At 42.1% G+C, this 19,191-nt stretch overlaps 1 protein-coding gene across 1 annotated transcript in view; it reads left to right on the forward strand.

Moving 5' to 3' along the window:
* IL1RL1 (interleukin 1 receptor like 1) overlaps nt 1-10,871 on the forward strand; it is a 28,828-nt gene extending 17,957 nt beyond the window's left edge. The window contains exons 10-12 of the mRNA XM_009501166.2: nt 3,920-4,063; nt 5,967-6,125; nt 9,918-10,871. Of these exons, the coding sequence (XP_009499461.2) occupies nt 3,920-4,063; nt 5,967-6,125; nt 9,918-10,264 (650 nt within the window). The 3' untranslated portion in view covers nt 10,265-10,871. The remainder of the gene's footprint in view (nt 1-3,919; nt 4,064-5,966; nt 6,126-9,917) is intronic.
* Nucleotides 10,872-19,191: the final 8,320 nt, after the last annotated feature.

Genomic DNA, 19,191 nt, shown 5'->3' on the forward strand with positions numbered 1-19,191 from the left:
CTTTTAATTCCCTTTTCTTCTACCTTTCCTGACAAAGATGCCGTTCTACTTGCTGGACACCCGGCAAGAGGCAGCGACTCTGCCTGCCAGAATACACCCAGTTGCCCTCTACGGCTGCTTGATATCTCTCACGCTGGAAGATGCTACCTCTCAAGAATGAGAAAACTAATGGGCTACGCTGTTCATGCCAGTTCAGCTCACTGATAACTGCAGTGGATCAATGCTCACAAAAGTAGCTCTGCTGGCAGAGGTGGGGAAGCTGTTAGCTCCTGAGCCAGAGGCAACGACAAGTAAACACCGGAAGTGTTAACTCCTTCTACCAGTAGATCTGGGTCAGGACAGGAACATTCCTTCAGCATCCCCTTTAAGCTGTCTGCTAGGGAATACATGTGCTGTCTGAATGCCTTCCGAGTCCTTTCCTTTGTATTAATATATACTTTGCCACCAGCTTTTAGTTCCTCATCTTGATTCAGGGCTGATTAAATAATTGGAGGCGGTTTTTAATATGTCTGACCCATAAGCATCATCTTATTTCTCCCTGAGAATTCCTCAGTTCTCATTCACAAGGAAGTGTAAGATGCCCAGAGGACCACAAATCTTTCTGGCTTGAACTGTCTTATCTGGAGCATGCCAGAAATTCCAGTCATTTGGAGCAGAGGTAAAGTTCAGCCCAGAACATCAGCTCTGTTCTTCCTCAAAGATACTTAACGCCAAACCTAACCTTTTGACTCATCTTTGGTAGATGGATGTGGACAGGAATTTGAGACCCAGATCTCCGCCTTTACTGTCTGGTAGTACATCCAGCTTAGAAACAGAGGAGTTACAAAAAACTGCTGTTCTTCTGGAGTTTGTCAGGAAATCCTTCAAATATTGCTTTCTGACTTGTTTTCTCTGGCCTCTCCACTATTGTTTCTTGTGAGCTGATAGTTCTGTATTCATATTGCTCTTGAATATAAATAAATAGTATTAGAAGACAGTCTACTTATGAACCCTCTGCAACAAAGTCAAACAGAACAACATGATCTGTTCAACCTTGTTCAGGGCCTCCAAAAGTGGCTTCTGGCCCTTGCCTGCATTGTGCTGAAGATGATAGCTGATTTATTCCAGAGAAATGAGAGGCTGAGTCAGCCTTACCGGGAACTGAACCTGTTCTTCCAGGAAGACCCCTGAGGCATTCTTGTCTGATGCTTTACAGGATGTATAAGCACAGGAAATCTATCACTTCTTTTCCAACCTTGATCTAATCAGTGCAAAACCAAATGTAAACACTGTTTTTAGGCTCGTAGTTGCAGAAGCTGTTGCTGGAATCTGTTTCTTTTCTACATGTTTTATAGACACTCAGTGCATTACAACCATATTTGTAATGTCGTGGCAAGCACAGTCAACAAATGAAGCAATAATAGTGGCAATCTCTGATCCTTGGGTCATCCTGAACTGATAGAGGAAGAGATTTCCTGATTTTGTCTGTGTTTGTGTGCGTGCATTGACCAGGAAAATGGATCAAATCATAAAATTTGAAGGGTTCCACAAGGACAAGGTTCCTTCATGGGCACCACATGATGCTGTTAAAAGTACAAAATGGCCAAACTTCACCATAAAAGAATCTGGTTGTTTTCTTGCCCACTTCAATCTTACTGGAAGGTGGTTTCCCCAGATCTCCTAGTTCTGGTGAGGTATGCTTCATCATGTGCCTGATGTTTCTTTCTCCCTTTAAATGGCAAAGAAAGAAACAGTAAGAGTGTGAATATCGTGTCAAATGTACCTCACATCCTTCCAGAGGAAAGGGAAAATGTACTTGTAAACTCTATATTTATATACCTTTTCAGTGGAATTTCTCAGGAACTAATATTTTTAGGTTGCCACTGTAAGTACTACTCAATATATTGCCTTATTCAACATCCCCTGGAGAAGCCAGGGAACCTGCAAATTTCAACATAAGAGACGCTTCACAGCTAAATATTTTACCCTATTTCATTCACCTAGTGCCAAGTCCAAGCAAAAGCTCTGAAATTGCTCCTTGGTGGTGGTCAGTGCCTTCACCTGTTAGGGTACTTCCTGGCTGCATGCCATCTGCAGCATTTGTCTTGCTGCCTCTTCTGTAGAGGAGATTGAGACTGGCTTTTCAGCCTGCTGTAAGACGTTGGTGCAGGTGCTGGTGCCGGTGCCATTCACCTCAAGTGCTGGTGAATGGCCTGCCGCTGCAGCCACAGGTCTTGTGCGTGTTTTGCAGGTGGGGGGAAAAAAAAGCCCTGAATGTCTGATCCCCGCTGTGAATGCACAAGGCTTGGCTGGGTGGAGTTGCTACCAGTACATACAATCACCGTCCATGGGTTAAGATGCTGTGAGGACACCAGAGCTGACCTCCATGTCTGTATTGCCAGAATGCTTGTATTTAAATTTATATGTGGTCAACATTCAAAGGAATATTGCTTTCCTCTGCTAAGATAATTCTGAAATTGCAGCATACCTCAGATCTCACTGTAACAATGAAAGGATACACGCTTCTAGTGGTATTCTGAGCCAGGGCATTGCATCTTGCAATTACTATATTTGCTATATCATATTAAAATAAAAAGAGATGGGCCCTTTTATGCAGTTGTGATGCACAATCTGGACATTTTCATGAGCATTTGTTTGGGGTAGAACTCCATTCCCCAGTCTGACACCTCTGGGGGGATATTTTTTAATCCAAATCATTTCAGTGATCTGAATCACAGAAAAGCCCCCAAAGCAGAATGTACAGAATGACCTTCCTTCTACCTCCCATGGTCTCTTACTGCAGAAGAACTAGATGCTATCTAAAGGATGCACGTATCTAGATTGACTTCTGCTCTGTGAATCACAGAACAAGATGAAAAATGGGCTATTACAGAAATGCAGCTGTCTGGGATACGGTGGAAATGTAGTTCTCCCCTAGAAGAGCGATAATCACAATCTTGTCCTAGACTAGCTGTGTCCATACGATAACACAGAGCTGGTGACTGCCATCCTTATAGAATCATAGAATCACAGAAAGGTTTGGGTTGGAAGTGATCTTTAAAGGCATCTAGTTCCACCCCCCTGCAGTGAGCAGGGACATCTTCAACTAGATCAGGTTGCTCAGACAACCCGTCCAGCCTGACCTGGAATGTTTCCAGGGATGGGGCATCTACCGCCTCTCTGGGCAACCTGTGCCAGTGTTTCACCACCCTCATTGTGAAAAATTTCTTCCATATCTAGTCTCAATCTATCCTTGGTAGGTCTTCATCTCTGAAGTGGAGGTGGTCAGATTCAAGAGCTCTTCCATGACTCAAGCTGGAACTAAAGTGGGTGGCTCCTTTCTTTCCCAATTTTCCTTACTCGTCATTGCTATTTTATTGTTCCTGACCCTCTCCAAAGGAAAAGGCAGGGGAGAACATAATCTGCCTCCAGTATAGTTTATTTTATTTTTGTGACCAGGACACGTTCTCCGTTCCTGCTTGTTTTTTGTACTTTGTGCTTATGTTGCAGATTTCGTTATTTGCACATTTTTCTCTACCCTGTTTGTGCAGCTATGCCAGAAACCTCTGCTTGTCCTTTTGTGGACACTTATGGTTGTCATGCATAGGCTTAGATGCCTTGCAAAATGCCTGAATATTGTGGCTACTTGTGTTATTAACAGTTTTACAATGTTACAAAATACTCAAACTTCATTGTCAGCTGTGGTATTTAGTGTAAGTAGGTCTGGATGCAACAGAAGTAAATATTAATTACATACTGCTTAGTATTCTTCTAGTTTAGGGGTCTCTGTGTTGGCTACACCATCTGGGGAAGGAAAAAGCTTTGTCCTCTCTGTTGTGAGCTCATTAAAGCTGTGACAGTAGTAAGGTTATGAGAGGCTGAGGCTTCAGCCCATGGGTTAATTTCTCTACGGCTAACAATATATTCCTTTCCTTTGCAGTGGGTCTTCCTAACATCCTCTTGATTGTAGGATCGCTAGTTCTGCTAGTTGCAATAGCAATCTCTGTTATACTTTATCAGTCCTTCCGAGTTGATATAGTCCTACTGTATCGGGAGATATTTCAGCCCTATTCACTCAAGGACGGTAAGTAAGAATTGAGCAAGAAAGTTTAAAAAAGGGAAAAAGGCAATAATTTGATAGTTGCTTACTGATTCATATGACACCTGAGCCTGATCCTTCACTTTCTCATGCCTTCTGATATTGTTTAGGTAAGAGAGGACATACATAGTTCTGGTAGTGCTTTATATTCCCTTGTTTCCTGGGTTCTATAGCGATGTGTTACATAAAAGAGGGATTCAGTCCTGGTTTCATATTTTTTTCACAAAAATATTTGCAATGAAACATTGAACGACAGTGAAAATCAGATTTACAGTGCTATGAAACTGTACTTGTTATGTGCTCTCTAGAGTAAAGGAACCAGCCTGCTGGCTAAGTTGTTAACAGGCGTGTGTTAGAGCAATACAGAATTTGTAAGCCAAAGAGAAAGGTACCGGTATGGTGGGAGACACTTTTGAGGGGAATACATCCCGTCCAGCTTTAGGGGTGGACTTCAGCTCAAGATTCAGACATCTAAATTTAGTTGCATGCAATGAAGGTGCACACATGCAAGTTACCATCATAGACATGAAACCTGGAGGCCTGCGGCTGGGTTCAGCTGTCTAACCGTAAGCAGCCGGTGCTGTTGGAGCTCCCTTAGGACTTAGGAGAGACCTGAGCCCCTCTGCAGTGGCAGCTGAAGGACAGGCAGTGCCTAATGACGCTATGTGGCGGATGTCTTTAGGTGACCAAATCCAGCTCCTCATCAATAAAATCAACTCAGCTAACCAGGCACTGGGACCTTGCATCAGTGGCCTATACGTGGACATCTAGAGTCATTTGGGATGGCCAAAAAAATGAACAGATAACACTGATCTGCTGGATGTTGCAGACTTCTGTAGCAGGGTCTGGAAATCAGGTAGGGTACCACAGGAAGTCTCAAGTGGCACTAGATGCCCATGTTTAGGCAACTCAGCTGGGCCCCTGGCATTTACATGAGAGTAATCTGAATCACTCTAGAATACACTGATTGCAATGGCTAGTTCTCCACTGATTGTAGCAGGATTTTAGACACCTAGCTTTCATGCAGACACCTAAATTCACATTTGTAAAATCTGAAGCTGACTCCTACCACAAATGTCTGCATGGTAGATATCTAAAGCTGATCTATTAACTTATGTTCCCTTTAAAGAGGAAAGAAGTACGCTTTCTAGGGCAGTTTCCACCTGAGTGCATTTTATGATGCAATGAATCAGACTCTGGAAATGGCTATTTCTTTTTTATTGTAAGGATGGTCTGGAAAAGAACCTCAGATAGCAGCAAAAGAAGGGATATGGCCATCTCCACTGGAAAGAAAGAAATGGAACATTTGGGATTAGAAAAAACCTGTTATAATGGAAACGTATTTGAGATAAATGAAGAAAAGAGCAAAAGAAATATTTGACTTTGTACTTGGTTGTGACTGTAAGACTACTTCCTGAGTAAAGGAGCTTTTCTCTTGGAAGTATGATACGTTGTGGGAATGATGAGTAATTTCTTCAGGGTGGAAGAATTTAAGTGGAGTGTCTTGTCCTGAAAGACAAAGGCTGTTAACAGCCTATTGTATCACTGAAATAACAAATGCTGAGCTTCATCTCTATTTCATGCTAATATGCATCAATCAATGTAACTCTTACTCTATATACTTTGGGATACAGCCTTCACAATACAACGGTCAGGTTCTCCAGAGTAACAAACACACAGGACATAAAAACTGAGCGTGGAAAACACCAAATGTGCACAGTCTCTAATTTCCAAACATGCACCCAATGATGTACACTATTCAGATTATCAGGAACTTCTACTTAGATATATTTCAAAGACTGATATTTTTATTTCTCTTCTAGCTTTTGCAATAGATGGCTCTAATTCATGTTAACAAAATACACTTCCTTCTTGTTTGGCCTTACAGATGGGAAGATATATGACGCATATGTTATCTACCCCAGAAGCCACACCAATGAAGCTAACTTTGTGGAATATTTTGTTTACCAAATCATGCCAGATATTCTAGAAAATAAATGTGGATATAAACTGTGTATTTATGGGAGAGATATATATCCTGGAGAAGGTAAGTTTCAGACCAGGTAATGCACAGAATGACTTACCAAGCTTGAGCAGATTGTGGTTCTAGTCCCTTTTAGGGGTATAGGAGGTCCCTTTATGTTCCTGAGCTGGCTGCTCATCTCCTCAGCAGCTGTGTGTCTGCTCTTTCAGGCAGGGTGACACAACAGCACTCTGTGCCTCTGTGCTTGCCGGTGTGCTAAGAAAAGCAAGCTACAGGGCTGGGGGACAGGTTGTTTATCATCTTCTAGGGTCATGATAGAAATTTGACCTCAAGTGTGACTCTTTTAAATAGGCAACTGCTCTTTGGGTAGTGTAACTCTACATAGCTGTTATCTGGGCAAAGCCACAGCCAAACTATATGTGAGCACATCTGCAAGACACGGAAGAGGAGAAAACCACAAAGTAAAACCTAAGTTGAGGAATTAACCTTGCTGTTATCACTCAGGGGTTTTCAACCTGTTACGAGGTTGTTAGAGTCACAGGAAGTTCAGCTTCTCTTCACTGGCATGACCCACTTTCACTTCACACAATTCCCAGCACTAATTCAGAAGACAGTTGGTATTCTTTATTCCCGCTTCCTTGTCTTCCAGAATGGAAACATGTTAAATACTCTGTGCTAATTTCCATATGGACACCTTCTACACTATCTGTTATGACTGCTGTCATCTAGGTGCTATCTGCTTTCCTTCAGAGCTGACTTAGCACTTTTTTGCTCTGATTATTCTATGGACCAGATCTTCTCTCCTGTCAGTAAGCAGGCATGAAGTCAAAGATGACACATTTTCTGTTATGCATTTCTGAAATCATCTACATTGGGCCAGGTGTCACTCACCTGCAAAGAGCTGGGCTGAGATCTGGGCCTGAACCAGGCCATTCCCAGCATGCCAGATCCAGAACAAGGAGCTAATAGTAGCTCACAAAACTGTCAATACAAAAACTTGTGCCACCTGTTCAGGTGATTAGGGCCAGGGCAATATTTTGTTATGGGACACTGTCTCAAACTGTCTTTTATGGATGGCAATCCTGAAGAAAACTGAGCACAAAATGCAACCGAGCTGAAGACTGTGGGACTAAAAAGGGCTCTAGTAAGTTGGCTGAAAACAAAGACATTTTCACTGTACAAAGGCATGAATGGACGCCTGTAACCCAGGAGTGACAGACAGAAGACTCACCATGCCAGCCTTGGACAGTGAGTAACTTTTGTTTGACTTGTTCGGTCTGATTTAATCAAAACTCTAAAAATGCCCTGAGCGTTGACCATTGTCCTTCCTTTTATCTTCTTGCCTAATTTCCTGGCCTTCTGTTTTTCTCTCCCTTGTCTACTTTCATGCCCCAAAATGCTTCCACTTGAGTGAAAAAGCTACTCTGAATCTGCCTGCCACTGGGAGCACTTAAAAGTTCTCTCCGTCCATGCAGATCAACTTTACCCATATGTTCCCTACTCTTGTTTGTCTTCTGATCCTGAGCCTTTGTTGCCAGGTTTTGAAATCCAAAACCTTACAATTAAAATATGCTAAGCAGAGTCAAACAGGAAATGCCACTTCAGGCTACTGTGGTCTTTCCTGAACACACGTCATAGCATTTGATGAATCATATTTTTCGCTGTAAAACTCCATGGAAACTCCCAGGAAAAAAAATGCCTTTGAAAATAAAAAGTTATTGGACTATAAGATTCAATTATTATTTCAAGACAGGCTTATGAGATTTAGTTCCAGAGCAGAGCTTTGTTACTTGAGACTTGTGTTCTTCCAGTAAAAAGAATAATTAAACAGACTGATCCAAGTGATAAACAGCACTGCACAGCTGTTGGACTCCCATTATGCTTCCCTACGTTAACATTCTTTTTGTTTCCTCGTCTTACTGATTAATAGTATTCTCTACAACTTAACAGTTGCCTGAAGAGGTACAAATACAAGTATTATCCAGCAAAACAAAAATTTTCGCTATCACCTTCTCCTCCATTCTTCTCATGGTCTTGTCGTCCTGTCAACTGCATTCCTTGCTGTGGTATCCAACTAAACACTGCTGGAGCTGCTGTATCTGTAATACATAAAAACATGAGCAAATAACAGAGGAACGATCATACCTCACCGGAGCAATGTTCTGTGTAGCCAAGTGTCCTATCTTCAGCAGTGGCCATGGACAAAGGACTGGAAAAGACTTTAAAAACAGGGAAAGCTTATATTTTACTATCACTAATGTACTCTCCCAGCAGTACATGGACTTCAGATGCTCGATTTTTCGTGTGTAATATCTGCTGATGGATTTTTCTCTCACAACATTTTCTGTCACTTTCTGAACTCATATAAACTTCTAACATTCACAAAACAGGTTGCAATGAATCCCTCGGTTAAAGTATTTACAGCACGCAGTCCCATCTTTCCTCTTGCCACGAGTATGGCATCAGAAATCCAAATGGAGAAGTGAATACCTCCCCAAGTCCATGGTCTTTCAGTCCTGAGCACAACGGACTGCACCTCAAAGCCGAGAAAGATGGTTTATTTAAAAGTGTTGTTATTATTGGAACTAAACATATGACAGTTACCTTAATTTTCCTTGCCTTCCAAAGAATCTATTCTCCTAACATCAGAAAAATTTGATGAAAGAGAAGAAAACTAAAGGAGTTTGAATTGGTGAACATGATAAAAAGGCAAATTTTTTTCATAGAAAACTCACAGAGCCAAGAAATAGGACAGAGAAGCCACTGAAAGGGATCTCTTCCTGACCCAGGAACTGAAAAAGCTGAGTGTTTCTGAGACTGAGAAGACCCTTGCAATGGGGTGGCAGCCCCCAGCAAAAGGAAAAGAGGATGCATATGCAGCTGGCTGATGATATCTGCAAATCAGTGGCTTTGTAAACAATTGTTACGTCAAATTTCCTTATCTCAGCTCCCACCTCCTTTCCCTTGGCCCAGAATGACATGCTCCCACCAAAACAACCCCAGCTTTCGTTCCACAGACCACAGGAAACTCTTCTAGCTGGGATGAGCCTTTTACTGGACAGGCATTCATCTGCAGTGTTCCTCCCATAGACATCACAGCAGGTCATTGAGAAAAGCAGCTCCTGGAGACTTGATGTGGAGCTTTCCAGGTCAACCCAGAAGTTTCTCCCACAGCATGCTGGCTCTTGAGTTTCCTAGGTTCAACACCTCCAATATGACAGCTGCAGTTGTGGTTGATCAGCTCTCCATAACACGGCAGTGGGAAAGAGAAACATCTTTAGTCGTGCTGACATACAAATGCCCTGCAAGCCTGGGTCCACCCCTGCAGGGCAGATGCCAACCCATTGCCCAGGTTAGGATATAAATTAGCATGCTATAGCTCAGGAGAATTAACAATCCCTTTGTCAGTAAGCAAGCCTCTTAGAAGTAAGCCACCCAAAATTCTTCAAATTACTAATTTTCATGGGTCAGTATTGCAAAATCAGTCTGTAAAGCACTAAACTTTATAGAACATGATTCCTTATATGGACACAATTTATCAAGCACAAGTTTGATGCAATTCAGATCTACTGAATTTGACCCTTGGTTGCTGGATTAGAAATTGTTAACAATTCTTAAGAACAGTGAAAATATTAATGTTTCAACAAAAGAAAACATTTGAGAGGAAAGCTTTGGGGTATGGGTTTGGGTATTTTTTGCTTGTTTGTTTTTTTTAAGCTCTTTTTCTAATGAATAAAGTGTACCAGACTGAAGTGAGACAGAAGTTATTTCTGGTTAAAAAGCAATGAAAATGAAGTGCCTAAACACAAAAGACTTTATAAAAGTAATTTCAGGGTCTCATAATTTTCTTTCTAGATATAGCAAGTGCAATTGAGAAGAGGATCCATAAGAGCAGACGGCTGATCATCCTTCTAACGCATCAGCTGATTAATTGTAAAGAACCTGCATATGATCAACACATTGCTCTATACAATGCCCTCATTCAGAATGATACAAAAGTGATTCTGCTGGAAATGGAGACAATTGGGACTTATGAGAAGCTTCAGGAATCTCTTAGGTTTATTATTAAGCGGCAAGGTACGGTCAAATGGAAAGAGCGGCACACTGTGCACCCACAGTCCTCCAATTCTAGGTTCTGGAAACAGGTGAGGTACCATATGCCACTGGCACTCAAATCCTCATGCTCAGCTAATGCTGGGTGAACAGTGAGTCTAAGAAATACTGGTAAACTGTCAGGTTAAACCATGGGCCTGCAGTTCCTTTTCCTTTCAGTAGGTGCACGATTTTACAGTCTGGAAGTCTGGCTGTGTTTCTGAATTTTTTTCAGTCCTTCAGTTGAATAACAATGAGGTAAACTGGAGGAGGTCTGGGGAACTAAGGGAAGTTTTTATAGGTATGGGAGTTCTGTAAATAAATCATTATAGGCTGTATGCAGAGCTCTGCATGTCACAGGAAACAAAATGTACCTATACTCTGTCTATATATACTTGTACATATAACTGGAAGTTTTGATTCTGAGTAGCTGAATGTTCTGCAGGTTTGCTTAACCTTTCTAATGCAGTTGTTCAAACATAAACTTCTTCTGTATTATTCAGCTGGAAAGCATAATGTGTATTATTCAACTAAAATGTATAATGTTGTAATTTTGTTCTTTTTTTTTCTGCCACTTATTCCTTTATGATTCAATAATAATACTCATACTATGAAATTTTATTCTTCCTTAGTAGGAATACCTCAGTAAAGGCTCTTTTGAGACTGATGTGAATACAGCATTAAAAAAAAAAAAAAGCTGTATTAAGGGAAATAAATGCACGCTGGTATATACTTATATGCTTATATTTATATAGGAAAAATGTGTATGTAATATATGTACAGATTTTTTTTCAACATTAAATTAAAAGATCTATGAAAAACTAAACAGCTTTTCACTGATGAGTTATATTTTCAAGTGTTTGTGCACTCATCGCTCACTATAAAACATGTAATGTTGCATTTTATTATTGCCTCATTAGATTGTGTACAGTGTTGCGTCCTGTTCCTAAAGATCCCTGTAGATAAACTTCACTGTCGCTATGGAAGCACCACAAAATGGATTCATGCCAATGTAGGAGAGGCTTGGTTTATTCCTACAGTGCCATTTCTTCCCACAGAAAGAATACAAATACTAGGACAAACGTAAAGGCAGGAAAAGCCTGTTGCTTTTCACTATAAAGATTTTTCACAGCAGCTTCTGAGCAAGACAGACTATTCACTTCCAAAATTATTCCAAGATAAGTTTTTAGTAGAGTTTGAATCCGGGGCACTTAATGAGGAAGAAAGGATGATAACTGAGTATCTTGGGAAAGAAAACTGTAGGATGGATTTTGAAGCTGGAAAGTGATAAGAAGACAAGGTACAATAAGGAAGTGCGTGGGGTCAGCAATGTACCAAATTACTCTGAAACATACTGATATCTCATTGAATTCTGTTAGCCAGCCAGTAGTTATGACAGTGAAAACCAAACTCATTAAATGGTTCTTGTGGTGACACACCTTTTGTATCAAGCCTCATCGTCAACCAAGGAAAAAGAGGAAAACAAGCAAAACCTGACAACTTGTGCTGTGCTTTACCAGCAGTGAACAGTATGGCCTTGACAGAAAGAAAAAAGGGGCAAATTCTGAGCATGGCAAAGACCTTTTACAGGACCAGGGAGTGAGTATGTGATTGTAATAAAGACAAAAAATTGCCGCAGTTGTCACTTCTTTTTGTATTCTTGGTCATTAGTAAAGAAATCTGAGATATGCATTAAAATTCATGTCTTTCTACACATGTTATCACATCTGTAGTGTTAAAGAGAAAGTACAAAAAGAATTGTGGAATATTTTTAGAACATAATTACAACATCAGCACTGCTGAAGCCACACCTGGATTCCTGTGTCCAGTTCTGGGCTCGTCAGTAGAAGAGAGACATGGATATACTGGAGACAGTCCAACAAAGGGGCATGAAGGTGGTGAAGGGACTGGAGCATCTCTCCTATGAAGAAAAGCTAAGAGAACTACAACTCTTCAGCCTGGAGGAGAGAAGGCTCCCATCTGAAGGGAGGGTGCAAAGAAGATGGAGTGAGGATTTTCTCAGTGGTGCCCAGTGACAGGACCAGAGGTAATGGATACAACCTGAAGCACGGGAGGTGCCCTCTGAACATCAGGAAACACTTTTTTTGTGGTGAGGATGACCCAGCACCGGCACGAGTTGCCCAGGGAAGTTGTGGAATCTGCATCCTGGGATATAGTCAAAAGCCACCAGGACACGGTTCCAGGCAACTGACTCTAGGTGGCCCTGCTTGAGCAGGCGAGTTGGACCAGTTAACCTCCAGAGGTGCCTTCCAACCTCAACCACCCCGTCTTTCTGAGAAATGCAACTCAAAAAGAATCTAAATTTTAAAAAACATATTTGTAAAGAAAATTGACAACTTTTGTTTCATATTGCCTTGGATACAAACAAATACACTAGCCAGGCTGCCTTAGTGGAATAACAGGAGGACAGCGTGCCCTGTGCAAGAAATATCACCTTTCACCATAGAAAACTTACAGAAGAATCAGTTTGGATTCTTAAAGCTTAAACTATACAGAACAAATGTAATTTTGTTGCTGAATTAGAACTTCCACGTAGAGATTTAATGACCTTTAATTTCTGCTCTGTGCTTTCTCGGTTTTGGTACCTACCTCAAGTGACTCCGGAGAGCAGATTTGCTTTCACTTGTTAATAAAGCGGAGTCATCATGCCATCTAGTGGATAAACAGGTGTCGAGAGTTTCAGACCAGTTAGAAATAAATCCGTTTAAGAATAGCATTAGAATAAAACACAGTGAAATTTTCAGGGTGTGCATACTGCTGTAATCTCCTGAAACCCAAACAGCATTACCTGTAAACAGTAGCTCAGAATCTGGCAATGAGACTACAGTGCTGACTCTCTTATAATGACATATTTTGAAGGAACAATGGTGTCTCCTTGCCATGTAACTGCCGTCATACAGAGTTGTACGTCCCCAGTTGTAAAATCTTGTCTCTGGATACTTGATATCTGAAAAGTATATGATGCATTGCTGGCAATAAAGAAAAATAACAAAGGAACAGAAATAAGCATTGACTTTACTGACACTGATGTCAGTGGTGAAGCTCCTGGTGACTTCCAAGGTATGAAAACCAACTCCTGCTAATATGAAGTAGGATAACTGCATCCAGCACTTATGCATTTAATATGCACTTAATATACACCAGCACTTTGTGTGAACACATATAGTAGTTTGGCCTTGAAGTCTCTTACACTGTTGAGATTTGATGTTCCTACAGCTCAGTGATGCATGACCGCTGCTGGCTTCTTCACCTAATCCACAGTCCTAAAAAGCCAGCCTAGCTACTGCTCCTGCCACGTGCAGGGAGACAGTTTTACCTATATTTGCTTCACATAGTTGTGAAGCCCAAGAGACTGACCACTAGAAGGAAGTTTTTAGAAGTTTTTGTAGCAAGCTATTATTTGTAGTGTATGCGACATTAATTCCTTACAGCATTGGACAGAGGTATGTTTGGAAGATTATATGTAAAATTGATAGTATATTCTATTGTAAAATTGTACATGTACACCCGACTCTTTCAAGGGTTGAAAAACTACAGCTACAGTGTTAGAAACATGTGCTCGTGTATTCCCTTTTCCCACTTCAAAGCATGAGTTACATGCCTAATTTATATGAAAGACATAATTTGTTGTATAGCAGTTTACTCTTTAAAACTGTTTCCAGTCTTTATAGATCTCCTGGGAAGGTACGAAGCAATCCTCCTTGAAGCCATTTCAAAGTACATGAAGGAGAAGAAGGTGCTTGAATTTACAAAATGCGTATCATACATATCCAGCCATGCTGTGGGCAATGGGAGAACACTGGATCCTGCATGCCTTGAATTGAGCAAGGCCTTTGACAGTCTCTGTTGGTGAGATATAGATAAATGGACAAAGGTGAGCGGAAGAACAATGGGACAAAAGTCCATGCAGGATCAATGTGTTGTGCTCAGTATACTAACGTCAGTAAATTACTAGTGGCATCCGTCAGGGACTGATATTGGTACCGCTACTGTTTAGCATCCTTATTAATGATATTGGCAGCCGGACAGACTGAACAATCAGCATATTTTCAGACAGAAGAACAAACTGGGGAAGGATAGTTGACACTTTGGAGGGCTGCTGTTTTGGACGGAAACAAGCTGGAGAAATGGACTTGTGGGAAACTCACAAGGTTTAACCCACATGCAAAGTGCTGCATCTGAGATGGAAGAAACCCATTCAACAACACAGCTTGGAGGTCAACCCAACACAAAGTAGCTTTGCAGAAAGAGACTGGATGTCCCGGTTGACACTAAAGTGAACATGAGTCAGCAGTGTGTCACTTTGACAAAGGCAACCAACTGCACCCTGCACCTTTCCGGTGAGAGTGTAGCTGAGGAAAGTAATTATTCCCCTGTATTCAGCATTTGTGAGATCACCTCTGAAGTCCTATGTCAAGTTTTGGGATCCCCCAGTACAAGTGAGTCACTGCCATACTGGAGTGAGTCCAGGGAAAGGTCGTCAACAGCAAAGGACATAGATGGAGAGGACAAGAGGACCTGTTTCTGCCTACAAGAATCTAATGGAAAGATAGAGAGAATGGACGGAGCCAGGCTTTTCTCAGTGGAGCACAGTGATGGTTAAAAAAAGCCATTTAAATTTAAATTTAAATTACATATTAGGAAAAAAAAAGTCACTGTATGGATGGCCAAATGCTGGAAGATGTGCCTGGAGAGGCTGTGGGATCTCTGTCCTTGGAGGTGGTTGGGTCTCAGCTGTACATGCCCTGAGTGGGGGCTGGACCTGATGACCTCCAGAGGTCCCTTCCAACCTAAATTATTCTGTGATGCTATGATGTGGAGGAAAGATTGAAAATGTATGTTGCATATTTTAAAAACTCTGAGAAACATATGAGGCTCTGACAGACGTTATCAGTCTGGAATTGGCTTTTTGATATCAGGGGCAGGTAATGCTGAAAAAACTATGGAATATAACTTAACCTCTGCTAAGAATTAATATAACTGGTATACAGGGAGGACAGAAATAGATTAAAGAGGACTGTTACCAGCTAGAAGCAAACGGGCTTAGACTGTGGTTACAAGAGTTGGATGTGTTGCTATTTATGACGGAAATACTATCACAGTTCAGCTTTTCAGTTAGCACCTCTGTGTAATGTATGTTGGATGGAAAGGAAGGTGTGAAAAACTGTAAGAAGTAACTGGTATTCCCTAGTTGATTGGTCAGGTGGCCAGACCTTCATACAGAAATCTGTTTTTCAATATTAGTCCAAACTTCCATTTTCATCATGGCATTTTCATAATGAAAATCTGAGCTGTAATTATCTTTGATTGAGTTTCTTCTCTATTATGGGGCTATGACTTCTCCATTAAAATTGTGTTAGTCTGAAGACTAAAAAGTGTTAACTTTATTCTCCTTTCATATACGTTCATATACCTCAGAGCTAGCCCTGACATGAGCTGCAAGGACTAATTGAACACAGCACTTTCTACAACACAGATGAAAGTTCAGAAACTTGAGAGCATTTCAAAAGGATATGAAAGTAAACGAATGTGAGAACAGCTCACGGAAAATATTGTTGTAAAAGAGCGAAGAATAATAATAAAAAAAAAGGTATTTCCAAACTGTCACTAGCAAGACGTAGCCTGTCAAAGTAAGAAGCTGGTGACATTTTACTTTACCATTTCATTTGTTGGCTGCTAAATTGCTTTTGGACCATCATTGTAAAATAATTCGGCTAGAGATAACCGAAAACATCACGTCCTTACGCTTTTTCCCCCCCTGGAAGATTGTGAGAGGGAAGACCCCCGTCTCCTAAGAATTGATCTCCACACACACACGCCCTTTGCTCGCGGGGGGGCACCTCTGGGTTTCACCCACGACCGGGTGAGCGCCCAGCACCCTTTGCCAAGCCTGGTAACACTTCAGCCTGCCTCCTGGGCGCTGCTGCCCGGCCCCAGCCCTCGCTCCGGCGCCGGGCAGCGTTTCTTTCCAGCCAAACGGGGAAGCGGCCCGGCGCGGACCGCCCGGGCCCCCGCACCCCGGCGCAGGAAGGGGCGGCGCGGCGCGGCCCGGCGCGGCGCGGAGCTATCCCGCCGAGCGGCCCGGACCGCCGCCCGCCGGCCAGGTAGGGCCAGGTCGGGCCCGGGGGCAGCGGGGCGGCCTGGGGAGGGAGAGAGGGAAGAAGGGCAGGCGGGCTGGGTGAAGCGAGGCTCGGCGCGGGAAGCTCTTTCTTCCCTCCCTCGGAGGGACCGAGCGCCTGCCTCTGATCGGGCACCTCCGCGGGTGGGCGCGCGTGTGCGTGTGTGTGGGTTCCTCGCTTTGCCCTGCCAGCCCCTGCCAGGGGGCGGCAGTCCTTGTCCGGGGTCGTGGCTGCGGCTCCGGGGCACCCTGCCTATCCCCCCCCAGCCCTGCCTATCCCCCCCCAGCCCTGCCTTTCCCCCGCCCAGCCCTGCCTTCCCTGCTGTGTTTCCCCTGCCCGTGGCACCGCGCCGCGCTCCCCCCGAGTTGCCTGGCTCGGCCACCTCTTTCCAACTCTCTCCCGGGCCCAGGATATACTTGGTCCTTTTTACAGAGGTGTCATAAATAAATTAGCTCTGAAAAGGGCTTGTTTCAACACCCAGCCCCTCACTGGAACTGCAAAATCGCCCTCCCCGGGCTGCCCCCAGCCCTGTTTCCTCACACCTGGGTGGTTTTGGAGCAGGACGGGCTTCTTAAATGCTATGGTAGATGTTAGCAGCAAAAGATGATGTGTATCAGCCCTCAAATGCCTCATTTAGAAAGGTTAATATTGGTAGTTTGCCAACATTTCCATTCATGCTAGTAAAGGTGAATTTCTCACATCTACCTTTTCTGTTTTCCTTCCTGCAGTCAACAGTTCACAAAGTAAGAAATTCCACTCTTCCTTTTTCAGGAGGTTTATCAGACTGAGCTATCTGTGTACTGACTTAGTTACTGAGGGACATCACACTCTTTCAGTGATGAATTAAGTTCAGAAGATTTATAAGTACAACTCTCTGGAGTTTGGTTGAGGACTACCTCTGCTTCTGCTTTCCACCTAGCAAGACTTGCATAGTGAGTAAACAGCTTCACTTGTGCTATTTGAAATGAAGATGGATTTTCATTTTAACCAATAAATAGCAACCCTATCAGATGGTGATTAAACCTAGTATGGTTAAGGCAACTGTGTGCTAGGTTGTTTTGTTCCCTTCATGAATCTGTATGGTGATATTTGAAAAAGCCTTGCATTCTACAGCAAGCCATCCTTGAATAGGTAAGATGAGTGCTTTCCTCCCTTGACCCCATAATGTTCGTTCAAACAGTCTGATGGTTTTAAAAAAAGGGAGTCACAACCCTTTGGGACCAAATTCAGGTTCCCAAAAGTGTTGATCAAAATGAGCTACTTAACCAGAACTGATGATCACTTTGATATGTCAGCCCCCTTTCATTCCCAAATATTCTGATGATTCTAGGAAAATGAGGAATAATTATGATGATGCTTAAATACACACAATTGTCTAGTCTATGAGTTATCATTAATGTACTTCATAGAACTTAAACCTTCAGTTTGTTTAAAGATTTTGTTGGCTTCACAATGGCACAATGATTTTTAAGAACCATATTATGGTGGCTTTAAGCATGTATGAGATTTGAAAAACATGCTTAAAGCTATTGTTGCTTTGGGCCTTATAGATAACTGGGGTTTTTTATACTTTTTTGCATTGAAACTGTTATTCCCCAGTATTGCCATAGCATTTTGCCCATTGAGTATTTCTCTACTGCTTTATTAGGCAGAGTGTCTTTGCATTTACTTTAAAATATCTCTCCATTTCTTTCTGAAAATTAAAAATCTTATTCTGTTCCGTGAAGAATCTCTTTACATTAGCCAAGTTTCACCAAAAACTTTTATCTTTCCTTTTTCTTCGGCCCACTCCACCCCCCTTGCCCAAATGTTTCATTGAAGAGTATGCAAACCATATGGCTCAAATGTAAATATTGTTAGCCTGGAGTAGAACAATTTCAGGCAAATTGATCAGGTTCAACAGCAATGTGAAAGCAAGATAAAGTGTGTTTTGCTTGTTAATAGTAGCCACTAATCTCAAACCTGGTTATTACTAAGTAGCTTGTATTATAATGTGTTCTATAATCCCTGTTAGAACAATGAAGGGCTCTGCTCTGCATTCATTAGAACTTCCACTGTGTGCTGATGTGATGTGCCAACAAAGAATAGGATTTAGAATTAAAAATCTGGTGATGAACAATTTTATCTTTATGTAGTAGATCATAGTTTCATAGTCTGTAACAGCTGTATTTCTTCTGGATGTGATAGGGTGAAAAATGAAAAATTAATTCAAGAAATGAAAATAAAGAAAGAGGTCCTTGTTTCCTTGTAAAGTGTAGCAGTTTGAGTCTCCATGTGTAGAAGGGAACTGAAACCAGGTCTAAGGAGTTTACTGTATGACCCTTTAAAGTTGCTCGTTGCAGTACCCATCCAACTTCTTTTAGCTGCTTTCTAAATCTGGGTCTGTTTACCACTCAGTCTGCAAAAAGGGGATGTGAAACAATTCTTTCATCTCCTTACAGTGATTTATGGGAGGATGGCATATTTTTAATGAACTGGGGAGAATGATAAGAGAGGGAGAGCAACTACACAGTTTGATGTCGTTCTGGAATATTGCTGGAAATGCAGTAGCCTCCTGCCTCCGGCCACTTTAGATCATGTGAAGTTTCTGACTGTAAATCTCAGGGAGGTGTCCTACAACAGTAAGTATGTGCTTTCTCAAATGTGAGATTTCTTTTGGCAGCTGTCTGTGAAATATCTCTCTTGTGTGTGAGTCTCATTTGTCCGTGCATGCTCAGGTCAGTGACTAAGCAAGGTTGTCTGTCTTGGCTGCAGAAGTTGAACTGAACTTATTATATACCTTATCTGTCTGTTTTGTAAGCAACACTGAGGCACAGTCTTGGGACTGGCTTTGCCTTCGGTTGTCAGTTAACCTGCTATTCTGAGCAATCTCGGAGAAGGTACTCCACACTGGTATT

The sequence above is a fragment of the Phalacrocorax carbo genome, chromosome 1, assembly GCF_963921805.1.
Source record: "Phalacrocorax carbo chromosome 1, bPhaCar2.1, whole genome shotgun sequence".
Classification (NCBI taxonomy): Eukaryota; Metazoa; Chordata; class Aves; order Suliformes; family Phalacrocoracidae; genus Phalacrocorax; species Phalacrocorax carbo.